We start from the raw sequence: 26,729 nt of genomic DNA, 5'->3' as shown, positions 1-26,729 counted from the left end.
ACATTCACAATGATGCCACGCCTTGTGAGGAAGACAGATGAATCACACAGTTCAGCTAAGACCTGCTTTTTAGTCCTCTCAACCCTTCAGTTCATCTTCCTTTATGAAAACTCTCATGCAAATATAGAAATGTACACATTTTCTTGCAATGGAAACTCCTAATGAGACAGATCCAAAGGGCATGATTAACATGAAGTAATAATGTCCCTAGGAGATAGGGAAGCTCAGATACAGCTTCTGCCTTGCAGAACTTCAGCATTTTAATTGCCTCGTGATGGCTGGAGTGCTAAACACCCAGACTTTGAATTAATCCAGCTGGTGGACTGGGCTGTCAGATATGCTGAAATCTATTTGCTCTTTCTATCTGTAGGTGCTACTCTTTCATTTGGGATGTATCTTTAAACACACTTTGTCTAGGAATTCCCAGTCTTCATGTGGAAGGTAGCAGAGTACTGATGTTTATACAAGAAACTTATCCTGTATGAACTGATCACATTAATGTTGTGTTTCCTCATACCACATCTGCATTTAGGTCTCAAAGGCTGGTTTCCTGAGAAGACAGATAGGAATTTAGGATAATTTTTCTTTTTTCTGTGGCAAAGAAAAATTTTACTGTGGATTAAGAATGCTGGATGTCAGAAATCAAATACACGTCAGAAAGTGTTAATTCCAGCTGTCTATACATTGCACCAGCTGATATTACCTCTACAGAGTCATATTTTTAGCAATTGAGCTATCATCTATGAATTATTTGATGTGCTTTGCTCCCTATTTTAATAACATTCGCAGTGTAATATTTGGCCTGACTTTCTTTGTGTATTTCCCTTTTTATAATGCAAGTTTTCTGGTTTTAGGTCTTTACAAGGTTGTGGCAGATAAGACTCCATATATCAGCATTGAAGAAATTGCAAGAACAGTCTCTATTGGGCCAACAAGGTTTGGCCATCCTTCTTACTACAGCGCCAAGGATATAAAATTGGAAAATTTCACTATCAAACATGATGAGCAGATCACCTTCAACTCAGTGGAAGAGGTCCATGGGATGATGGCTGTGAACTGTGTCGTGGTCAGAAATAACCAGTCTCATTCTTTTACTTTGCCGCTTTCCCAAGAAGGAGAATTCTATGAGTGTGAAGATGACCAGATGTACACCCTAAAAGAGATTGCAGAATGGAAAATCCCTAAGGGTAGAAACCGGATTGTTAAACTTTCCAATACTTTACATAAGTGGGACTCCTCTAGTCCACTTCCTGAGAATTTTCATGGTTGTTTGATTCTCATGCCTGTCTACGATGTGCAGGCAGTAATGAAATGTAAGTAGGAATTAAAGTCAGTGTTCTGTTAAACTTGGTGTAGCAAAGTACCAAAGTACCCTTAAATACACAACATTTTCTTAAAATAACCACGAAAGATTCAGTTTGTTAAAAATTCCTTATCCATATTTGCCACTGTTAGTTTCAAGAGGAAGAAAGATAAAAACAATATTTTTAGTGTTTCTTTATCATCTGCTAGTTCAGATTATTACCTTGCATTTCTTTCTGTTGCCATTTTGTTGATCACTACAATTAAATCCTCACTGAAAATATACTGCATAGTAAATTCCTAAGCTCAGCTTTGTAAAAAGGTTAAGCTTAGGAATTCTGTCCAGTTCCCAGATTCTCTTTCTTTGTGTCTTAGACTTTGGCCATGGAGAAGCCACTTGATCATTTATGGCTATGTCTAGGAGGTAGAAAAAGAAAAGAAAAAAAAAAACAATTGCACATGTTGCAATACATGTGTTACCATTTAATTTTCAGAACGAGGATGTCAGAGAAAGGAAAATCATATTATCTTATTCTGTTGCAGAAACAAATATCAACTGAATATAGACACAAAAAACTCATGGACAAATTCTGAAACCTGTGGGCTTGAGCAAACAGAAATATTAGAAAACCAGCATCTTTAAAAGTTTGTACTCTGAGTTTTTATTTTAAAAAACTTCAAAATATTTATGAACTAGTTGTTCCACCAAAACCTTGATACAGCTGGGTTCTGACTGGAGGATAGTAGCTTAGCTTTTGGGAAGGTTTTGCTGCTCGTTGCATTTACTAGAAGCAAACCAACAAGCTCCGTAGAAATTGAATCTTAACAGAAGTATGACATTCCTGAGGATATTAAGCGAGACATCTTTTCACAATTGAGCATTTCTCTGTTGAATTATGTAAGCAAATGGACAGACGAGAAAGAAATAAAAGCAGGCAGAGACTGCTAACACAATATACCATAGTTGTTATATGCTTATCATAAGACATTCAGCTGTGCTTGCTATGTGATTTAATGTGTGAGTTTGGAAAATATAACTTCACAAGTTAAGGTAACTGTAATGTAAAAGTAAAATGTAAAAGTAATGTTTGCTGTAACTCTAGCTAGATTCAGAGATCTAGCTCATCTCCTGAAGCTCAATTAACTCAGGTTTATTGCTATGTCATTAGATATATGTGCAGAATCAATAGGAATTTAATGCCCCTGAAAACCTTCAGAAGATTCAGAAATATATGGTATTCACTTGTCTTTGTTGTATTTGTTGTTTTTATTTCAAGTTTCATGGTGTTCTCAACATTTAAGAAGCATTGCATATGTCCTAAATAACTATTTAATACAAACTTGAAAAGTAGGCTTCATGGTACATGAATAATTACTTTCTTGTGGACCATGAAGAATGGATTTTCACCATTTTTAGAAGACCTATAAATAGGCACAAGATAAAGTATGAGAATTACTACCCATTATAAAAAAAAAAAAGATTCCTGATAACTCGGATAGCTGATTACATTTTCACAGGCTGTGAGCAGGAATCTTCTATACGTCTCATTATTAATAATGAACAAGATTTTTGTGTGGAACTCTCACAAATGCTCATAGAAAGTTTCATTTTCACCAGTCATTTTCCTCTGTTATCTTTTCCTTGTGGTGCTCAGAATGTTTATCACCTCAAGGTGTCAATGTGACAAAAGCAGAGGTGGAACAAACAGACCCTGAATCACTGTCATAGAACTCTGTCATAGAAAATAAATCTGATACCAACTTTTCAGTATAAAATATTGGTATGTCCTGCTACAAGGAAGTGTGAATCCAGAATATACTATCCCTTTGTGTAAGTCTATGCAGAATAAATCTTATTGAAGAGAGTAATTAAATATTATGTGTTTGTTAATTTTACTGCCTTGGTCAGTGATCTGTTGTGTCACTGACTTGGAGCCAAATTCTTAAACAAGCCTTAATTACATAGTCAGCTTTGTTCTTGGAAGTTTTGCATTCAAAATTTTGCAAGTTCAGTTGTGGTTAAAGAGCTGTTGCTCCCTGTCAGGATGTTAAATTCACTGGCTCAGTTCTGAAAGTGAATAAAACCAGGTGATGCAGAAAAAGATGCAACAGTTCCAGAGAGGAACATAATATTTAAATGTCTTAATTCATAAAAATAACTTACTCTTAGTTATACAAAGGCTTTTCCATTTTGTTAAGTGATATTATTTCCTAATAATTACAGATGTTTTAATTATTCCTATAAATATCAAAATACCTTTTTTCTCCCAGCCTGGCTATAGCAGCAACATATTGTTAATGGATCCAAATGCTATTTATTTATTAAAAATGTTTCCCCACTCATTTCTTTAGAGAAACCCTAAACCACTATGAAGTAAAAGAATAAAAATACATCTTGCACCCAAGAGTTTGAGAAGATAAACAACTGATTAAACTTGGAGGTGTTGTGGGGGAAATGGTGAACTAGACTTTTCTTTTTCTTAAATTTGCACACCTTATTGTCTCTCTTCATTTGTGTGGTCTCATGCATATCTGATAACCATATCTTTCAAATTACTACAATCAGATTTTGGCTGGCCCAGTTAGTGGTGCACATTTACACAGGGACATGCACACCTCAGGGAAGGTACTTTTAGTATCTGGCCAACAGGATGTGTATTTTATTTCAGTGTCAGTTTTAAAACAAAACTCAATATATTTATTTTTCTTTTCAGTTCGAAAAGACATCATTCATATCCTCTCAGATCTGGATGTTGAGGTCAAGGATGTAACAGACCATTATGATGTTAGCTCTTTCCTTCAGCCACTTTCTTTGGAAGATATATTTGAGAGAACCAGCAAAGAATTTCCTATGGTTGCTGAGATAATGGAAGGGCCTTCAGGAAACCAAAAACCTTATAACTTATTGTCTACAGGGAAAGAGATTGTCATTTACAAAAAGTACCAGGCAGCAAGAGTTCTAGCCTCTGAGATGAGAAGTGATTCCTCCAAAAGACATTATTTAATCCCTATGAGCTACAAAGGAAAATTCAAGAGAAGACCTAGGGAGTTTCCAACTGCCTATGACTTAGAGATAGTGAGAAATGAAAAAGAACATCTTCATGTTGTAGCAACTAAAGCCTTTACCTCCCCTCATAAAGAGTTTTTTTCTGTTTCAGTTGGAGATCAATTTCTAGTTCAGCAATGCCAGACTAGTGAAGTTCTGTATGAGGGAGGAAAGAAACTCATAGATGTTTTAGCTTGTGAGCAAATACTAAGTGATTCATATAAAAAAGTGCTCCTCCCTATGTACATGGAAGGTGGCTTTGTGGAAGTGATTCATGACAAGAAACAGTACCACCTCTCTGAGATTTGCAAAGAATTCCACTTGCCTTTTAATGTCAAAGTGTCTGTGAGGGACCTTTCTGTCGAGAAAGATGTCTTGGCTGCTGCGCCTGGTCTGCAGTTTGAAGAAGAAATCACAGACTCTTACTTGCTGGTCAGTAGTGCTAGCAGTCCAGCAGAGAGCTGGGAGATTCCTGTGTATCGTTTAAACATGTTGGTCCATTTGCTCAGCAAAGATGTCCAGACAGTTGCACCGCCTGTGACTAGGGCAACTGTGGAAGAGATCAGCAAAGAGGAATACTATATGTTGAGAAGATATGAAAACCTAACCCTCCATCCACCACCCAGGCCTCCCAAAAAGCCCACAACAGCACCACCACCTACTCTTGCAGTGCCTAAGCAAGATGTGTCTGATGTACTACAAGCTCCAAAGGTAGGGTGTCTCTTCTTGTCCTACAACCACAGGTCATGTTCTGTGGGTTTAAACTCTTCATTTCACTGTTGTATCCTTATGCCAGGTACACAGATGGCTCTCAGCTCCCTGTAATGGGCAAATTAGCAATTACAGACAGGAATGGCTAAAATCTCCAGTGTGTGTTAATTGATCCATGAAAAACAACAGAACCATGCCGACTCACAGCAGAAATCTTGGCTGTATAATTTTGCATGGATAATCCTTTACTGCACCATTGTAAAAGTGAAGGGAGGGATTTGAAGTGCCTGTATTTAAATCTTTATTAAGGGGAAGCATATGTTTTCACGATGTAAAGATAATTTTGCTCAGCTGGAAACTGTGGAATTCAGTTCACAGAGAGACAGGTTGTATTGAAATTTTTGAATTCATTGTTTTGCACTCACTCAAGTGGGAAATAGGTTTGGAACTTAAAATAAAAATAAAAAAAAACCAAAACAACAACAACAACAAAAAAAAAACCAACAGTTCTTTTAGAATAGAAGTTGATGTTAACAAAAACAAAGAAGTGTCCCTTCCATGACAATTTTAATTAACTAAGACAATGCATTTGTTCATTAGTCTTTGTGAGGCTGAGGTGGAGTTGATTTTCTTCACACCAGTCTGTAAAGTATTTTTATTTAATCTGGATTGATAACACACAAATCTTTTGGCTGTTTTACAGCCATGTTCCCATAGTGTCAAGGCCTTCTTGATTTCCCAGGCTTCCCCTAGGAAGTTCGCTGGGGTTGGGCAAGAGGTTGGGAGAGGACACTCAGCTGACCAAAGGGATATTCCATGACACATAATACTGTGTTCAGCAATAAAAACTGAGATTGATTTGCCTAGGAAGGCAAACATAACTCAGAGACTGGTCAGACAGCAGTCTGCTTGTGGGAGGTGGTGAGGGACTGCCTTTGCATCACTGTTTTGGGGTTTTTCCCCCTCTTCCCTTCATTTATTAAGCCACCTTTATCTGAACCCACATGTTTTCCTATTCTTGCTCTTACTATTCTCTCTCCTGATGAGATCATCTTGACATCAGGGTGGACTGAGCACCCTGTGTTGTGACTGCTATGCTTTAAATACAATGTAACTCATGTTATTATATTTTGGGGGATTCAGATGGAATTCTTTTTTTGTGTGTTGTTATGCAACTGAAGTTCAATTGTAGCCTCTGAAAGGGCAGCATTTGTGAGTACCTCTCTTTGCCTGCTGGAGGTGTTCCTTCTCTCTTTCCTCAATTCCAAGACCACATGCAGGTCCAAAGCTCCACACAGAACCTGGGAAATGGTTCCAACAGTCTATAGGAGAATTGAATGGATAAGGTGGCTCCCTAAGGTAAGGGTACTACCAAAAAAAGATGTGACATTTTCTCCTGTCTTTACTACAGACAGGTCTTTCTTCTAATTTTTACAATGAACAATGGACAGCTTAAATAAGACGTCCCGTTGTGCAAGGAAGGATACATGAGAGACTTGTCCATGGAGCTCACAGGAAAGCAATCACCCTGGTACTGGCCAGGGATAAAGAACTGGGGGAAAATTCCCTAAAGCTCTGTTTCTGGTCAATCTGTACCCTTGTCAGGAGGATTCAAACCTCCTGCAGCTGCTGATGGCTGTGTGTGCAGAAAAGCAGGTGGATGCTGACTCCTCATCAGGCTCATGCAGAAGATAATATTTTCCTAAAGTGAGAAGAGAGCGGTAAGGGTAGAGAAGGGATGAGCTGAGGTTCTTTTGCACATTCATTAATGAGAGGAACCTTAGACTGCAGCTGTCCACACAAAGGAGATAATTTAAACACTATTTCAGAAGATTCTTTTTAATTTTTTGAGGGGCAGGTGCTGTTATAAATAAATAATAAACTGCAGTCAGAATGCTTGGAGTTATGCATATTGTAAATCTCCTCCCCTGGGAAGGTGAAACAAGTAGAGATCCTTTATTCACTAGATTAAACATCCTGAGCTGTAGCATATTGTGTTTAAAGTCACATAGAATACATTATCTTTTCTATCCTGAGCACCATGAGTCCTCTGAGAAGAGGTGGATGGTAGCAGCTAGGCTCTGCCTTGGCCCCTCTGCAGCGCTAGGGGACGTTGTGCTTTCTTTTTAAATCTATCAGGAACGTCTGAAGGTTCAGGAAGTCAGAAACTGTGCCAAACTGATAAATAGCCATCTTTGCATATTTTGTGACTATGCATAGGCTTATTTGCATAAATAACAGATGAGCGTCCTAATGAGCTGAACTTAAGCCTGACAAGGTGGCAGCCTGGGATAAGCTTTAGTGCTGCGTGAGTTGCCACGCTCCTCCTGCAGGCAGCTCCCTGCCTGGTGCTTGGGGAGTTCTGGCTGCTTACTGGAGAGTGGTGAATGGTTTCCTTGCACATCATTTGGGAAGCTCTGCTTGGTTTGGAGCTCCAGGATAAAATCCTGCAGCTGCATGGGTCCACAGAAGACTAAGATCTGTCTGGTTTTTGCCAGTACCTGAGGATTATCTGCAAGCATGGGTCACCTTTAGCTACAGCTTGTGCTTTGATCGCCTCAGCTTGCAGAAAGGCTGTGAGGACAGAGAGGCTCCAGCTGTCTCTTCCTGCTGTTCTCTGACCTTGGTAAGGAAACTCTGGGCCCAAGAGCAGGGCTGCGTGCTTCACTGCATAGTTTTGGTCATGTGAGTCACTGGATTGTATGAGATTGGCATCCAGCGTGGACTGGAACCACAGACGAGTGTGAGAACTGCCTCTGCTTGTGTGCAAGGTGCAATGTGAACTCTGCATGCATGTCTGCACAGTTCAGCAAAGTCCAGAGACAGCAGATGAATTCTCAAACATGATACAGCTGCATTAACTAAGCACTCTGTCCAATCCCTTCACAGGATTAATTAAGTTGGCTCAGCTCCTGCTGATGCAGTTTTCACTTCCAGAACCTGAGATCTCTCCTCTCCCCTCTACAGAACTGCATAGACTTTTCCTTCCACCTCTCATATCAACCTTTTGTTTGTGTAAGAAACATCTAGACCACATATGTTTGCAATTTTGTGTTACTTGCTCATTGAATTTAAAAAGACAAACCCCAAGAAAATGCATGTAAACTAAAGAAATGAAAAAAAATAGCTTGTATTGAATGATGAAAATAATATATACTTCATACACCTGATATTACTAGCCTACAGCAGGTATTTGTCCAATAGCCAATACCTCCACACGCATGCACCCCAACAGCTGAGGACAGGAATGACATTACAACTTGTATCCTTTGTCTCACGGCAAAATGTATTATAAAATTCAGCAGAAATCAACATTCTCTTTGCTAGAATCACTGGAATGCATTTCAGAGAGGGTTTTAACTGACATGTAGAATTAAATGGTCATTCAGCTCCTGGTTTGTGAGCCTATCTAGAAAGTGAGAATGACCCAATAAAACCCTAGAAGTTAATGCTACTGATTCAACAATAGAGCATCTCACCCTTTTGCCAAGAGGTTCCTGAAGTTCCTGTGGGAGTACTCAGTCAGTATTCAGTGTACTCACTCAGTACTCACTCAGTACTCACTTTCTAGAAATGAAAATTCATATAAAGGGAACAACCCAGATGTGCCTGGCTTTTCCACACATTAGAAACATCACTGCAAATATGACAAACCAAGTTTTCACTTAATAACTTCCTTGAAAATAATTTTCTAAAATTCCTTTTTCACCTGTTTGGGAACCTACTCTTTCCTCCCCTTCAGGAGGGTTCAAGCAGCAAAAGTTTTCTAGTTTTCTTTTTGCCTATCAGTTCAAGCAGTAAATATCCTACACATTTAAGAAGATGTTAATCTATGTCCCTCTAGTGCTTTTGTATTAAATTGAAACAAAGTGTCCACAACAAATATTGCTAAATGCAATCTTGATCAATGTATGGAAAGCCACAATTTAGCCTTGTGTTCCTAAACCTATAAGGGCACTGCTTAAAGGACAAAACAGGCAGTATTACACTCCTGATAAGGAGTAAGAGGAGTTAGCTCCATCCAATGCTAACTTCCAATGGTCTGTTTTGTCAAGTATCTAACCTGAGCCACAGTAGAATCAGTAAAATATCCACCAGCTGGATTGCTGCTAAATAACTTTATGAATGTGGAACTGGAAAAGTCAGTCACAAGCAGTAATCTGCTCATCTCTGGCAAGAAAGCTGAGAGAATTCCAGCCAAGGAAACTGGAATTTAATAAAATAGGAGCATCAGGGCATGATAGTTAATCGTCATTTTGTGCTAAGGTCCATTATCCTTTCAAAAGTCATTACAGTGCTAAGATACTGAGAACTTTCTTGCTTTCTTGCTTTTCATTTCAAAATTAAAATGAAAGAAAAATTATCACTTCCATCTGGCTTTGCAGTTCTACAAACTGAGCTATCGAAATCTGCCATTAACATATTTATCACATCTGTCTTCACAGCAGAATGAAGACTTATCTGGAATTAAGATAAGACATAAGCTGCATTTCTCAGCAAATGAGTTTTCCTGCAGCGTCTCCTTTCCTTGCTCTTAAGTATTTCTTTTCTGCTTCCAGAACATTTTTCACATTTTTGGCTCCTTTACAGAGTAGATTTAACACAAATATTTCTGCTGTGTAGCAAGAAACTAACCTTCCTAAACAAAAGCATTCTAGAAAATGCACACTAGACAACCAAGAAAGAGTAGGCAAGAGCAGACTTCAAGAATTAACAATCTTTTGGCTCTAGAAATGAAAAAGAAAAAAGAGGTTCATTAGTGGATGCAGAAATGTGCATATGCAAACATAAGGAGAGGGTTTCTCTCTGACAGGTGCGGAATTGCGGTTGTTGATGCTGCACCTGTGCTTCCTCTTCCTCTCTTTTTTCCTGTCCCCACAGAAGAGGATGTTTCCCACTCCCTGGAATCTCACCTTCCACCCTCTCTTTCCCCCTCCTTTCCCACATCCTATCTATTCTTTCTCCCTGTCATTTTCCAGTTGCTTTGTAAATAACATGTGAAGGATGGAAGTACAGATCTACAAGTTGAGGACCACCCCATACTGTCATTGTGGCCAATTTCCTGAAGTGTCTCAAAATCCTATCCCCACCACAGCCTCACCCGGTGAATCAGGCCCCAATTCCCTCAAAATCAGTTTTTTACCTCTCCAAGAGGTGCTGCAGCATTTTACCACTCCAAGAACAATGTCCGCACTGTGCTGTGGGTTCCTTTCCCTTCTAAAACCCATCTGGTGACAGACATGCCTGATTTCCCCCAGACCCAAATGTTTGGGTGCCCCCATGCTACACTTTCCATGTGCCCTTCACCCCACCCATAACCTATATGACATTGGTTCCCCAGTCCCCTGTACTGCTTTCAACAGGCTTGCCTTTTCCTGTTCCTTGCTTTTTCCCAAAACATCTCCTCTTCTTGCTCTTCTGTCATGCAGTGAGCTGAGGCCGAGGTCACAGGCACAAAGGAGTTTGAGCTGCAGGGACATCTCAAGTTACACACAGGCTTTTGTTGCCTTCCCCAGCAGCATGTGTGCCAAACCTCAACACAGGATCGGTCTCCTGCTAGGATCTTAGGGGAAAGCAGCGTCTAGGGGCTGACAAGTGTCAAGCACTTTGATTATCTTGTTGGCTGGACAGTCCAAGCTGAAGGATTTTATATTGATGTAGAGATCCTTGTTGCTGTGTTTGGATCTGCTGGAAAGCCTATCCACATCCTTATACTATGCTGGGCTGAAGTCTACACGTGTGCCATCCCACTTCACCTCCTGGGGTTTTCTCCAGAAGAAACCAAGCAATGCTGGCTGGAAACCAGGACTGCTGGGTACCCTATGGACTCTCAATGAACCAACTGGAAGGGGTTAGAGGAACTGGAAACCTTAAAGCCCAAGCTAATGAAGCGCTTGAGTTTTCCTGATATTCTCAGTACTCTCTTTTCCTTTTAAAAAATACTGAAAGCTTAAAATTTCCACAGAGAATCGTCAAGTCTGCAGTAGGCACTTACTGTGGTTTGATGTCAGTCTTAAATCTGAAATACAGTAGAGAAGATATCAGTGTGCCTGCCAGAAGGACAGACAGTACATAATTGCCTGAAGAAACAGCAGGGCAATCTGAGGTGTAAGTCTCATTGCAGAAAGACATTAGTGATACAGGAAATGCTGATATAGTACATGGAATTAAGGAAGGTACAGATGAACATTTGGATATGCTGACAGATGAAAATGCCAACTGGTTAAAAGCAAATTGCTTAATTTAGAGCTAAAAATTAATTACTTGGAGAACAAAGAGAAAAAAATATAAAAATAAAGAGGATGCCCAGAAGAAATAAAAAATTGAATCACATGAAAATATGGAACCCTTGATAAGAAGGAAAATCCTGAACAGAGAGTGTGAGCCAAAAGCCATTGATGTCAGTAAGGAAAGAACTGGCTGGAGCATTTTTTTTTCTGTCTCACAGAAAGCACATAACATAATAAAATACACAGCATAACAAAATCATATAATTATGTATAATTCTGAAGCAGGACAAAAATAAGTAGAAGAATAAATCTAAAATTCAAGGAACCACTGCAGCAGAATAACTCTCCAAAAATAGAATTTGGGGAGTGGGGGCACAGAAATGTCTTTTTTTTTCAACTTGGGTTCCAAGAAGCCTGACTTCACACAAAGCTGATCTGCAGGCTTTGAATTTTACTGTTTGTCCTCTCCCCACAGCAAGAAAATTGGAAAATTACGTTTGTGAATAGCTAGCTGTTGATGCACTAGCTGTTATGGACTGTGTTTTAGACTTCTGTTTGGAATCACTAAGGAATTTTCCAGTTTTAAATAGCCAGAGATAATCTAAAACCCAGCAAATTTCCAGCAGGAAGCACAGTCCCCGTACTCCTGCAATGCCCGTCTGCAGCAGTGGCAGTGACCAGCCAGGCAGCTCCCAAGACTGCCACAGACCAGCTGCCAGGGCTCTGGGCAGCTCCCAGGCTCTCTGACTTCACCCTGCTCAAACAGCTTCAGGAACTTCTCTGGGCTCTGAAGGCCAGCTGGCCTGGGGTGGCTGGTGTCCCTGCTAGTAACCCTTTGGACTCCTTATTTGTGGAATGGACCTTGGGGTGCTTTAACCACCAGATTAGGCCTGGGAACTGTGTGGAAAGAGGTAGTTGGCACAGGTTGAAATGAAGTACAGAGATGTTTTCCAGGCACTGTGTAATCAACTAGTGTTGATAGAGCCACTGCTAAAAAACTATGGGGGAAAAAAAAAAGAGATGGAGCTTCACTAAAGTCACTTAAGTGTTCTATGTAGTCAGTGTAAGGGACAGCACTGACATTGCCCATTCACATCATGCATTCTTTCATGAAATTCAGGATTTGGCAGTACTGTCAGCTGAGCATTCTGGTAATGAAAGCATTCCAGAAGGTTGGGATCATGCTTTGAAATATATGCCCCATGACAAGAAATGAGAAAGATGCTGTCAGTGTGACAGCAGGGTCACATCCTAAAACACCTGTAGCCATGGTTCACATTTTTCAGCGAGTCCTTGCAGTGAGGAATTGAGCGATTATCAAGAAACAGAGAGTGCTGCGGAGGGACTCATCAAGTCCATTAAAATTTGTAATGACTGTTTAAGCCCTGGGCTTTCTTTCTTTGCTTCTTGAATGTGTTAGTCCGTAGATACGGCATAAAAAATATGACGAGGGAGCTTTTAAAGGCTAAAAAAATAATGTATTTATTGTCTCTACCAGAAAAAATTTTTTCCCCTTATGTATGGAAGTATATCATTTACACTGAACTTTTTCAAGGTATTTAACAATAGTTTGGTCTTGTTTTGCCTCAGAACATGAAACAATTTTACTAGTAAATAGATGTCATGGCAGTATGTTGTGACATAGTGGTTCAGATTTTCTTTTCTTTTTTTTCTTTTTTTAAAATACAGAATAACAAGAGGAGTAAAAATGCACAGAGTGTTCAAGTCTGTTGTGATTCCTGTAGTGCCACTGAAAAACCAGAGCAGTGATCACAGGCTTGCAATGAGTGTATGCAGTGGCTTGTATCAATGGTTCATCTGAAATAGTGTGATGGAGTGTAAGTAGAGGGTCACTTAATAGGAGTGACTGGGGAAAAAAAAAAAAAAAAAGGAAAATAAAGAAAGTTCTTTGCTAGTTTGTGTCATGTCATGGGCCACCCTGATGGAAAACACTGGTGGTGAACTCTGCTTAGATCCTGCTTTAGTTTGGCCTCTAAATTAGCTAGAGTTGAAACTTGATTAATAAACCAGGATAAAGCTATTCCCAAAGCATCACTTTTAAACCTTAAATTTAAGAGTCTTTGAAAAAGTAAATAATATTTTATGTGTGAAATGAAGAAACCATATCTGGAAGCTACTTTAAGGCATCCATCTGGTTTGCATAAGTGGTAAATGCATGTTCTGCAGTATTAATGAGGAAAAAGTGGTTCAGTTTGCTTGTGAATTACTGTCATTTGAAGGGAAATGTGCCAAGCAATTGAACAGTAGCTCTACAAGAAAATTCTGGCCGTGTGAGGAGAGGGGTTCACAGGAGTTCAGTAGGTCTGGCTTACATCGCCACTTCTGTAAATGCTGCTTCAGTGACCACAGGCAAATCACAAAAATATCATTACCTCCAGATACATGAAGAAACTGCCAGGTGTGAAGAGGGATTGTGGATTTGCAGCTCATTAGTTACTTTATATGGATGCTTAAAGCTCAGGTAAATGCAAGATACATTGCCTCACTTTCAGTAAGGGTCAGAGCTACCTCGCATTTACTCTGGAGCAGTAACCACACAGACAGTTACCATGGAGTATTAAATGAGCTGTAAATCCATGCTCATTTACTAGGTGGCAACTTGTTCATGTAGCTGTCTCCTCTGCCTGTGAAATGGGACACGATGCTTCATTTTCACATCTTGGTTATTAGTATAGACAAGAATGATTTTTCTACGTATGCAGAATGTTGTACATTGGCTACTGCAATAGCAAGAGCAGTATTATCATAAAAATAATATCAACAATGGAATTACTGGAGATTAGTACATTTTAGCCTTATTGAAAGTTTTTAGCTGGAAGTTAATCTACAAAAGAGGTGAAAAAAACAGGTGACAGTTGTCTAGGACAGATGGATTCTGAAGAGTGTGTATTTGAAAGAGGAAGAAACAAGAAAGAATAACTTATTTAAGAACTTTTACCATAGCAAGGTGTTAACCCTGAGGCTCACTAACACCTTTGTGGGATCAGTCTTTTGTTGACCACTTCATAGTTTATTCTACTAGACACAGGTCTTTGTGCTTGTTTTCTGCATCTGCTGTGGTCTGTCTGGTGTCTTTAGCCTTGTCTTCACCAGTTTGCTTACAGAAGGTAGCAGTTAGTTTCAAGACAAGGAGAGTTATGGATGGAAAGTCAGACGTTTCTTATAATGCCTCCATAAATTTCCCCAGCTTGTAGAACTTTGGCAGACGTTAACATTACACTAAGGGTTTCATGTTAAAGGTTAGTTTGTGCAAGTACGAAAGGTGCCAGCAAGCGAAGAAAATGAGGAAAGAGATAGCTACAGTACAGGTTCCATCTATCTATCTGGCTAGCTCCCTAACTCTATATATCTGTACATCTGTACCTTATATTGATAAATCATATGTGTATAGAAAGTAATCAGACATAACTGATGATGTATAAATAAATGCTGGGCTAAAAGGTTATTTTTTGAAGTCAACCTGACACACCATTTATACTAGCAATGATGGAGCAGCACCTCCATTTGGGTGGAAGAGCAGATTAAGGAGCTAAGCTAGGAAGGTGAAATTGAGAACTAGTGAAACAGAAAAACAGAACATCCAGTTACATTCTATCAAACTGTGAAATGGGATGGGAAAGCAGAATTTATTTAGGATGGAGGGAATTGCATTTTTGTTACAAGAAGGCTGAGGGTGAGCACTTCTCTTTCTAAAAATGTTCTTTTCCCCTTGTGAATATCTTAATTCATATCAATCCTGCCCTCATTGTCTCTCATATAAAAGTGAAAAACAGTGTTATGTAAAAAAATCTCCTCTGTTTGAGACAGCTGAATGCATACATACATGGTGGCTAACATGAAATATCTGCTCTTTATCTGTTCTTTGCACCTCACTGAGCACACAGACCAGAGAGGTCTTGGTTTGCCTCATACTTCTACTCTGTATCACCAACATTTGATGCTGCGAACACCCAGGGTATCAACCTCCTACACTATTCATACTCCTACTCTGTTCTCATGGTTCAAGTAATAGGAATATGGATGCAAAAACATGGGAGCTAGAAGGAAAACAGAAACTACATCCTCAAACAGCAGGCTTAGATTTTGTATAAGGTTTTTCATTAGTTTGCATCTTCAGGAAAAATAGAGATAAAATCATCTCATGAAATATTGAAACCTCTTCTGCCCATACGAATAGCTGCATGTGAAACATCTCAGTCTATGCTCTGAAACAGAAAATAAACCTTCTTATGAATGCTATGAGTTATTGAATAATAATATGGCAGTAGTCTAATGCTGCTATTGTTGAACCTAAATGAAAACCCTTATTAATCATGGATTTGACAGCTCATTCAGTTATAATAATGTTTCCTGTCAATCCAAGCTCTCATTATAATTGGATCTTACTTAGGAAGGAAGATGCTCCATTGACTGCTCAGATGGAGAAAAATACAGGTTTGAAAATGAAAATATCAGCCTGAATTCTGTTTCCAGGGAGCCTGCTTATGCATTTACAAGTTGGATAACAGTTTAATCCTTGCTGCATGTCACATTTGGATGTTACTATAATAAGATTCTCTCACTGACTAGACACCAGCTCTACAGTCATGACAGTGAAAGTGAAAGCAGGAAGAGCAAATGGAACTTCTTCTCAGGGATGCTGGTGTATCATCACCGCGACCTAATTGCAAAGAAATAACTGAAATAGATGGCTTTTCTACAGAAAGTAGTGTGATCAGCTGGGATTTCACAGCTAATTTGGTTTCCTGCTTGCCCTCTTTTGTGGTTACTCAGTTTGCAGAAAGTATTAGATATTTCACGTGGCATTGAGAGGAGATTAAGTTGCTTCAAACTGAGGCAATATAGTGTGTTGTAGGAGTGTTTACAGAGAGAGTTAGTGGCAAGGAGCTGTAAATTCATTCCCTAACTTACTGCACAATATCTTTATAAACAAGGCCAGAGACAGAACAAGCAAAAGCATCCAAGGTGGTTATCAAAGCAGAGGAATATTCAGGGTGAGGCTGAAAACACTAGGAAAAGCATTTCAGATAAATGTCATTTGGAAGACACTCTGTGGGCTAAATCTGTAAATTGCATATTGGATGCCCCAATTTTGTGGATGTAATAGAGGAAGGTAGGGCATTCTGTGCAGGTCACAACTCGTTGAGGACACAGAAAACACAAGTAAAACTTAGACTCAAATTTAAAAAGAAAGGTTTTCTAAAAATCTCTTTTCTAGGGTATCTGAAACAAGAACTCTCACAAGGCGTTCATGTTCTTGTTCATTGGTAAACTGGTGTAATTACAATAAATTGGAATTTAGAGTCATTTTCTAATGAGTAATATAATACTAAACAGCATAGAGACACCAGACTGTTTTCACTGCCTTGCAGGACAAGGAGTAAAAAATCTGATAACCTCAGGAATTCTTTGCATAAGTATAACAGCTAAGTGCTTGTGTGCTTGATCCTACAGCAGACATGAACACTGAAAAGAAATTAAGTAATATTTTCTCCCTCCATGGCTCAACCAGAAGAGGCACAGATGGGAGGAGAATAGGCTATAATCCACACCAGAATTTAGTAGCTGCATTGGGACAATATACTTCTATTATTTGTCTTCAATCACAGCAGCTTAGCATCATCTTTTATTTTGCTTTGTGCCAAGTGAAGACAACTCAGGTCCTCACAGAGATTGCTTGAGAGAAATAAGGGCAAGGCCAAGAATGAAAGTGTTACAAATGTGAACGGGAATAAAAATCCAAGGGAAAGTGGAAACTGTTTGTTTTGGTTTTGTTGTTATGCCTTCCTATTTTATTCACAATAGCTGACTGATTTCTTATCTCTGAATGAAGAAATAGAAGTTAAGAATTGTTTCAGGTGAAAAGTTGATGCCAGAGGAGATTTCTTGTATTGTTACAGTGCAAAGATCACCACGTTACAGACAATCATATGCCTCTACAACCACTCATGCAGTGTGAGTTCATGGGGGTTATGCAATGGTTTACAAAGTGCCTGTTAGCATAAAATGCCTGCAAAATTTATCATGGAACTATGTAATTTGAATGGTGGAATAATAATTCAAAGAATACTTTTCAAAATATATAACTTGATCAGTAGCTGTTGAATCCATAAAATAAATATTTATATGCACGGAATAGTTCTGAAAAGGTCAAGTAGGAGACACTTTAATCCATGTTTTCAATTTGTTGCTATATGTTCAGAGTAATAAATCATAGCAGCTTTCAAAAATAACAAAGGCAACAGTAACATATGGCTCTCAAATGTCTGTGGACTGTAGATTAAACTAATTTGTTTTTCCACAGCACCTAAACACAATTTCATTATTTGTTGGTTGTGATCTCTTCTGTAATTACAAAAGGAGTTTTGATACCTAATGGCATAAACCATTATGCTAACAACTTCAAATTAATGGGCTCTTCCAGCTTATTTCAAAAGACACATTGCCAAGTGCTGCCATCATATTTTTCATAACTTTATCAAATGTAAATATATTTTCAGATGTACAAATGCAATTTGTATTTGCAATTTTCAAATGTAAATGCAGCATCTCACGCTGTCTGCAGGTACAGCACAATTGTAATAACATGACAGTCTGAGACACTAATTTGTTTATTTAAAAAATACTTTACAAATGTTTTATGTGCATATACATTGCATGCACCCCTAACCAAAATGCCGTGCTTGGTTTTCTCTCCACATGTCGTGTCATTCAGATGTGACCACAAAACCTCCTCTCTGGTATGAAGTCTCCTGAGAGAGCATTTGGTTTTTCTAGCTGACTTCAGTCCTTAGGCAGTGCTAAGCAGTTTCCTTTCTGAAACCTATGCTATGAGCACACTTTTGACTGCTGTGCTGTTTGCCCACCTCCTCTGCTGTGTATACATTTTAATGTCTGTGTCCTGTCTTAAAATGTCTAGACTTGGGTAGATGGACCTCGTGGGATATGTGTGGGAATGGTTTAAGGAAATACAGCTCCATTTGCTTTATTGGAATTGAAACCCCTGAATTTGGAATATTTGTTTAGGAAGAGCAAAATGGCATGAGTTTCTCTTCAAAGCTGGGCCAGCATGCTGCAGTGATGGATGGCCTGGTACAGCAGAGCCACAGAGAGGGGTGCCTTTGCTTAGGTAGTTGCATGTTAGAGATGTGAGCTACACCTCTATGAGTACGTTTCCACTCTGGTCTCTACTCTCAGTGGTGCCTAGAGAGCCAAGTAGACACTTTGTTGTTAGCTGGATGCAGTTCTTAACTGCATTGTGGAGGTTTTCTGACTGTAATCAGAGCAAGGACATGTGAAACATGCAGATGGATACATGTAGTTATGTATGTTTTTGTGCCTTGATCTGGAGCTGAACTCCACTGGTGGCATAGGTGCTAACCCAAAATGAATCATAGACCTGTTTTTCACTATAAGGCTGTGCTTAGTGCATTGTGTAGGGAAAGGATCACCACGTGATGGCTGCCAGTACGCACAACACCCATCAGCCACCTGGGGCCACAGATATGTTGACTTGGACTCTGCAAAATTGTGCAGGTACAAGGTCTGAGGGATGAGGTACAGCCTGGTTCAGAAGGAAATGCTTTGGCAAGGAAGGCTGAAGCTTAGGTGTCAGCCAGAAACCTACAGCCTAGAGGAAAGCCAACATTGTCATACAACTGTTTTCACCCCTAGCCTACAAGCTGTTCTAGTGTTTGCCTTTTTGGGTTCCCCAGGTAGGTAGCATGTGCCAATCTCTTAGCCTTGCTCAGGAATCTCATGGGGTCTAGAAATTTGGCCATATGCATATCAAAGATGAAGTTCATCCCTTCATAGAAATGGGCATAAACACAATTTAATTTAGAAATCAATCCTCAAGATAATGGTCTGGGTGGGGACACATGCTTTTCTGTTGTGCACATTTCATTCCTACTGAAGTCGAAATACGTTCAGGAAGAAATGTATAAATAAACATTTAATGGAATTACTTAGTATGGCTGGGCAAAGTTTGTTTTTTTGCAATTTGTTTTTCTCAGTAAAACTAAATCTTGCCATGCAAATTCTCTCTGGACAAAGAGACAAAGTAAAAATTCAAGTGCAAGCTAGTCCCCCTGTTTCCACAGCTCTTGCAGTGCCAGTAATTGAGAGGCACACTGGCCCTGAGACACTAATTTGTTGATTTAAAAAATACTTTACAAATGTTTTCATCCACCACTTTGCTTTTGTAGCATTTTTTGTAACAGAAACCAAAGGCACAGGTGACAAGATCCATACGTATTTCAGTGACATAAGAAACACTGGCCTGTCAAAAGCAACAGTCACAGTTTTTTCTTCGAACCTTTATTTAAAACAGATTGTGCTTGGTTAGAGGTTGATTCTTTGTTTGATGTCTTGAAATTGTGGAAGACTGTCCTTTGCCCTCTGCAAACATGCACACATATAATAAGTAACAAAGATGAAAACTGTTTATTCTGACAGTCTAATCCCAGAGCATGTCCCTTGCCTTTCTTAGAACAAGATGAAAAATTGGGATTTCTAAAATCTTCATATTTACTGCTGATAAAGATGTAAAGTATTGAATTTTTTTTTAAATAAACAATTTCAGTAAGTTTTTAATGCCTTTGTTGTGAAAAAGAAAACTTTAGTTACATCTGCATGTGGAAAATCCATATACATTGGCAGAAAAGCATATGATTTGTAGTTCTGCCATAAATTTTGATTCCTATATACTGAAACACTGCACACTTTAATGTGTCTGTTCATCTTCCATTCCAGGTAAGAAAATAGATACATGTGTTGTGGCTTTCCCTTCCTTACTGGTACATAACCCTTAAAATGTGCTAAAATCCTACCCCACACATACAAGGTTGCTTCATCAAATAGATCATCTCCTTCTCCCTCTCCATCTTCCTCTCCCTCCACACTGTATATTGATAATGTAGCATGACAGAAGCACACAATTTTTTAGCTTTCCTCCTCTTTTTGAATTTTATGAATCCATTTTATTCACGCTTATTACACAAGCATCTCACTGTATTAAACTTCTGTCCTAGATAATTTTCAATGGCAGATAAATGAAATCATCCACAGAATAATTTTGGTCTAAAATTATTTTTATTTCATCTGTATTTAATAAATGTGTCCCCACCTACTAATCTCACAGGGTTCATATTTTCTTTAATAGGTGCAATAAAGTAAATTTATTTCTCTTTCATTTTACTTTTTGATTTTTAGTTCACTAACATTTCTCTTTCATCTGGCAGATATATGTGAATAGATTGACTTTATAGAGAATTATGTTTTAAAATACACTATACCAATATTGGGAGCCCTTTCCCAAAACACTATAAATGTTTTTCTTCCAAAAATTTACCTGATATAATCATAGTTTAAAGACTGATAATCTTGGACAAGAAAAATTTGTTTGAAATCTAACTAAACTACTGATACACAACCACTAAGAGCATTTTTGTGCATCTATTTTCATTACATTTAAAAGCTTGTTCAGTTGAGGAAAGATGCCAACTCTACTCTTTCAAGGAGAGAAACCAAACCCATAAAAAGCACAGCTTTTCACATTAGAATTTTGTTTACTACTGCTTAGTCTAATAATAAATGCCATATTCATCTTATTCATCTGTATTTTTTTGAACCACTTAGGTTATGTTCTACACTTTATAATAAAAGGGGTGATATAAAATCCCTATTTAATAAATTCAACATTCTTGATAAACATTGCTGTCGTCTACCAGCAGAACATAACTAATGAGTAAAATGTTCTAGTAAAGCATATTCAGTAGCAGTTCAGAGCAAAGTCCTTGCTTTGCCTCTGTTCAGAGCCTAGCCTCCTACTATGACAAATCTTTTTTCTTCTTAAATAGTTTAATGCGTATTTTTAACACTACCTTTATCTTGTTTATTTGCTTTTTGGGGGTCCATTTGGATATAGTCTTTGAGAAGAGCATATGCATCAGCACTACTTTAAAATAAATGGAATTAGAGGTGTGAAAATAGGAGTGCAATTGTTGGCTTTCCAACATTCTCAAGGAACATTTAACAACAGTCTTGGTGCAATCCAGCAGGTAAAAGTACCATTACCTAATGTCTCCTGAGAGGAAAAAGAAAAGGAAAAAAACCCCTAAACCTACAAAACAATATTGTGTCACTTTTGAAGTGCCATCAATGTACCACAGAAGGATGAATAGCCCAGTGGTAGTCCCTCTGTTTGAAGGGATCTCAGCCAGTTGCAGTAAAGTACAAATGCTTTGCCTCCCAGGCAATGCTGAACACAACCATGTGACTGAGTCCAGAGATCTCGGGTCCTCCTCTTCTCTGAGAGTTCAGAGGCACAATTCCTTCTACCTGTAACTTGCACCTTTTTTTTTTTTTTTTTTTTTTTTTTTGGACAGGGGTTTAAATCTTCTTATTAAAAAAAAGTTGGATTTTTGCTACTGTTTTGTGACTCATATACATTCTTGCAGAATATTATATCCCATATGTGGATACCAATGGCACATAAGAACGACGTGAGGAGCTTGCTCCAGTGCTTGCCCCTTCTCTTCAGAAAGATTTAAGTTCTCCACCAAGGGAACTGAAAGTTCAGAGAATACACCGGCTCCGACAATAATTTATAGTAAAGGGATTTTTTTCTCTAAAAGTGAAAATATCTATTTTTTACAACCCTTTTCCCTGTTGGCAAATGTGTCCTTTAAAGCCAAAATTGCAGGAGTTTTGCATAAGCTGCCTGGAAACCTTGGTTGTAGATTTCCCCTGTCCTACATGGTTCAGCCCTGTGCTTCATGTTTTTGAGAGCTTAAAGGCTTGTCTTATCAATTCAAGTATCTATATATGCATTCTCCAAATCTACAGAAGTCGTAAAATCTATTCACTGGAGGTGCCCAGAGGATTAATAATTTGAATAAAAACAATCAGGACTGAGGTAGTGTTTTATAGTCCAAAAATGTCTTTTCCCTATACTATTTCCCCTTCTAGTGCATAAATAATTCCTCTAGCATTAGTGGAGCTATGCTAATTTATACCCACAGAGGACTTGGTCTCAAAAGCCTAATTTAGATGACAACACTGAAGTGCAAAGACTTGCCATTTTTATTTGTATGTAAAGCACCAGCACTCAAGTAGTTGCATGTCATTAAATTATTTCTAGAAAATAAATTGCCATTTGGAAGGTTTGCTCTTGGGTGAAATTATATCTTTTTGTATGAGTTTAGACAGATGCAATGAGTTAATTTGAACAGCTGCTCTTCAGTTCCCTAATTTTTTTCTATCTCCCATCTCTCCATTACTGAGCATGCCTTGTTCACCACATCTGACTGAAATGAATACATCCTTGGACAGTAGCTCCTGTACTTCATTGCAATGTTTCCTCTGTTCTGAAAAGCCTTGGTAAAAAATGGGGTGATAGGGCATAAAACAGTTCGATGCCAGCTATACCTCCTACGATAGCTGAAAGTTGGATGTTTTAAGCCATCAAAGGTTCTTCTTCCTAGCTGTAATTTTTTTTTTTTTTTTACAGCACAGAATTTCACCCTGGGGTTTTCACTGAATAGTGATGGATTTGATAACAGTCTCACTTGCACACTGGACATGTAACCATTGATGGGGCTCTTAATTTCAGAGGAACCATGAGATTAAGACAGGTCATGTGCTTCTACTTTTCAAGCCTCCTGTTAGTACTTTCATAAAGGCTGTCTTCTGTATTCAGCAGTCAGTTTTCTCTGCATTAATTGCTGTAGTATTTGCCTTAGTGGTACCTGAGGCATGCTTCCTTGTAGCTCTCCTCCAGCTCTGATGTCACACATTGGCCTTTCCTTGTGACAAAATTATTTTGAAGTCAGCAGGACGGCCATGAACATATGTAAATGTTTCTAAACATGAGAGGGCTGTCTTGTTTGCAAACAGGGAAGAAGAGAGGAGCCTTGCTCAAAGATCTTGTCATCTGGGGAGGAAAAAATAAACCTGCCAAAATAGCGTGTATCAAGGTTAAGGCTGGTGTTACAGTTGATGTAACTGAAACAGAAAACTTATGAGGCCTGAAAAGACACTATGGGTAGTGAGGCAAGCTATGAACTGATCCCATTGCTTACTCACATTTGCTTCTGTGCCTGTCATTTAATCTCAATATTCATCGATGCTTACCTGCCGTATGGCCCTGTGGAGTGCACTGTACTTCATTCTGCTTCCTATTTTGTGCAAGGCAGGCCCCCTTAGTGCCTCAGATAACACTCTGAGTGGCTCGGTAATTGTTGTCGTGGTGACCCAAATACCGGGTGAACCTTCACTAAATGCAGCCCTTTGTTTTGAGGAATCAGGTTTACATTTTTTTCAGTGGGTTTACGATATTGGGGTTCTGATGAGCACATTTATGTGAGGATGCCATTTTTTTGATAAACAAGTCAGAGATTATTTTCTTTATTAGCTGAGTATATGAAAATCAATTGAACTTTGCACCCTTAATCATAACTTCGGGGAAGTTCTCTGACCTCAGACATCTGCTTCACTTAGAATGGTTCCATCATTCTGTTCAAAATATATTTTATAAATATTTCAATATTTGTGATGTTGTGTGGGCCTGTTTCGTCAAGACTAAGGCAAGCTGGAGTTTTTTCCACATTTTCATGTTGCTATTGGCTGTACCAGAGAACTATATAAGGGTAATATGAAAAGAGATGGGAACAAAAGGCTGCTGCTAGCTATAAGAATCCTGGGGAGGTATTTAATACTTGCAGCTCTCCTTAGCTTCAGTTTCTAGGCAGCTGGAGAGCTTCTCACACGTGGGGACTTGCCTTAGCTGATCACTGAAAATAAGAGTAGGATGTTTGGATGAGATAAAATTCCACTAGGAAATGGTGTCATGGTAAAAATCCATTTCGCAGATATTTATAGTCATCATATCACCTACAGGGCCATATGGAATGAGGGTCTTGAGGTCTCTGAGCCCTGCGGAAACACGCAGTGAGTGGCAATCCCAGCAGATATCCTTATGTTCTAAATAGGTGGAGAACGCATGTCAGAGGGAATAGACAGCAGACAACTTGCCTGCAGTCACTCAGCAGGTTAGTGGTGAGGCTTCTTGGCTAGCAGACCTGTTTTGTCCAGAACTAAATCTCTGGGCAGAACTTTTTCTCTGTAGTTTTTAGCAAGAAAAAAAATAGAATAAGATCCCAGATACAAAGTTTGTCAAACAGTCAGCCTACAAAATGAATTCACAGCAACCACTTGTATTTTTTAAGGGCGTAGTTGTCATGAGTTTGTAATGTGTCCCTACACATCTCCATCAAGTCTTAGGAAGAAGTTCTGTGATAAAACAACCTTGTGAAATAATGTTAGGTATGAGTTTTTCAAAATAATTCTGAAGCAGGTGGAGATCATCGCCAGGCAGCTCTTTCTTGAATGACACCCACTTTTGTACTGACAACCAGAATAAATTTGCCTCTCCAGGAATTCCCTCCTCTTCCTCCCTTTATAGTGGAAAAATAAAATTTATGGAGGCAGGAAGAAATGCTATGGCACTTGACTGCTGTACTTAGCTCTCCTCGGGAACAAAATCCTTGACACTCTTTTGTGCCAAAATGTGTTGCTGTTTCCCTGGCCCAAAACACTGAATTTCATGATCATGAAAGAGCTGGTCAGAGGACTGCCTGAAGTGAAGAATTTTGGTCAGGTGTGAAATAAATGCTTTTAAAGAGGTAATTTTGAAAGGAAGAAATTTGAGATGAGCAAAAGAAGCTGTTTTTACAAAAATAAAGTTTACTCTTCTGTACTACTGCTCTGAACCTTTAAATTACTTTGCAACCATTGATAAATTGATTTTCATTGATAAAGCATCTTTCACAGTAGTGAAAAAGTGTGTGGTTCCATTCTTGCCTCTATACATTCATTAACCGCTAAAATCTGATCAACTGTTTAAGACTGGGATTTGATTTGGCCTCTTCATTTTATGCCTCTGTAAAGATACCATGTTCAGTAAAGGAACACCTGCCTACCTCAGAAATCTACTACAGACCTTCAGTTTAGCTATATCTTCCACGTAGGGCTGTGACCTAATAATTACCAAGCAAAACAAAGATACATCTTGATTTTATTTAATGTCCCTGTGATATATGTCTAGCAAATAATAAATAACTAAATAAGCCTTTTGGTCCATAAGAAGAAAAGCAACATACACCCTGATATATTTACTTGAACCAGGGCTGACTTCCCTACTTTTATCACAAGCAAGACAAAAGTAACCATTGGGAGTAAGAGATGTGCAAGACTGTAAGAAAACAGAGTATATTAATGAAAAGTACTCAGCAGAGAGCCTATTACAGTATCTGTCCTCTCTCCTGTGCCACTGCAGAGCTAAAAGTGATTGATAATAACCTTGTAGTTACTGTACAATTTTCCTACAATTTTATCGTTGCAGTCATGGCATTGATCTACAGTTAAATGAGATAATTCCTGTGTGCTATCTTGCCAGTCTGCCAGGAGCAATGTACCAACTGTACCTGTAAAGTCACAAAAAAAAAGAATACCTGCTTGAATCCAGGGCTTAATATAGAAGTTTTAGATAGCTACATTATGAAATTGCTATAAAGAATATTTTTAAGTTTGTAAGAGAAATGTGATGAGGACTATTCAAACCTAGAAATTTCTATCAGTAATACTGCTTTTATCAGAAGAATATTTAATAGTCTCTGCTTTTTTCTTTTCACTATATGAATGTTGCAAATCTTTTTTTTTTGGGGGGGGAGGAAGTATGAAACTTTGTAACTGCAGTCTTACTTATATTAAGTTCTAAGATATGAGAAAATGTTTATGTTACAAAACTGCAAAAGTTAGACTATTACAAAAAACAAAATAAAGTGACTCAAAATACAAGATCTTTTATTTCTGCTTTATTTCTGATGGATCAAAATTCAAGCTCTTAGAAATTTTACTGGAAAATTCTAGTGAAATCCTACTTTAGACTAGAAACCATGCAGTGCAGTGAAAACTTTATGAAGCTTTCAGAGATATGTGTGTATCTTTTACCCACATTTCTTCTCAAATGTCTCCTTTCACCCAACCCCCTAAACTTAAAATGAAACTTTTGGGTCACAAAACCACACAGACCACCTCCTGCAAAGGTTTGCTAAAACCAGAACACAGTAAAACTCACTGACTTCAAAAAGCTCTTCACTGTAAGTGTGGCTTCCTACTCCTCCCTGGGTCTAGCTCTCACTTGCATTAAAGCTTCTTTTTAGTTTTGCAGTGCAAAATGGGGCCTCAAAAGTTACTGTCACATGAGATGTGTTTCCCTGTTGCTAACACGCTGGCTATAGAGGTGGCCAAATGGGCTAGGAGGAGTCAAAAGTTGCTGACCCAATAAATTGTCTTAAAATGATGCATCAGGGATGCCCTCAGGTTGCCTATGACACAGCTTTTTAATTCACAGTAGG

The 26,729-nt window shown here is 38.6% G+C and overlaps 1 protein-coding gene across 1 annotated transcript in view; it reads left to right on the top strand.

Annotated features, from left to right (window-relative positions):
- Positions 1 to 26,729, top strand: part of THEMIS (thymocyte selection associated) — a 71,425-nt gene that overhangs the window by 20,730 nt on the left and 23,966 nt on the right. Inside the window, exons 3-4 of the mRNA XM_041423952.1 lie at positions 855 to 1,313; positions 4,017 to 5,059. Of these exons, the coding sequence (XP_041279886.1) occupies positions 855 to 1,313; positions 4,017 to 5,059 (1,502 nt within the window). The remainder of the gene's footprint in view (positions 1 to 854; positions 1,314 to 4,016; positions 5,060 to 26,729) is intronic.

This window comes from Onychostruthus taczanowskii, unplaced genomic scaffold (assembly GCF_017590055.1).
Source record: "Onychostruthus taczanowskii isolate IOZ18803 unplaced genomic scaffold, ASM1759005v1 scaffold8, whole genome shotgun sequence".
Lineage (NCBI taxonomy): Eukaryota > Metazoa > Chordata > Aves > Passeriformes > Passeridae > Onychostruthus > Onychostruthus taczanowskii.
Note: the sequence above shows the minus strand (reverse complement) of the source record. Positions and strands in the feature narration are given on the sequence as shown.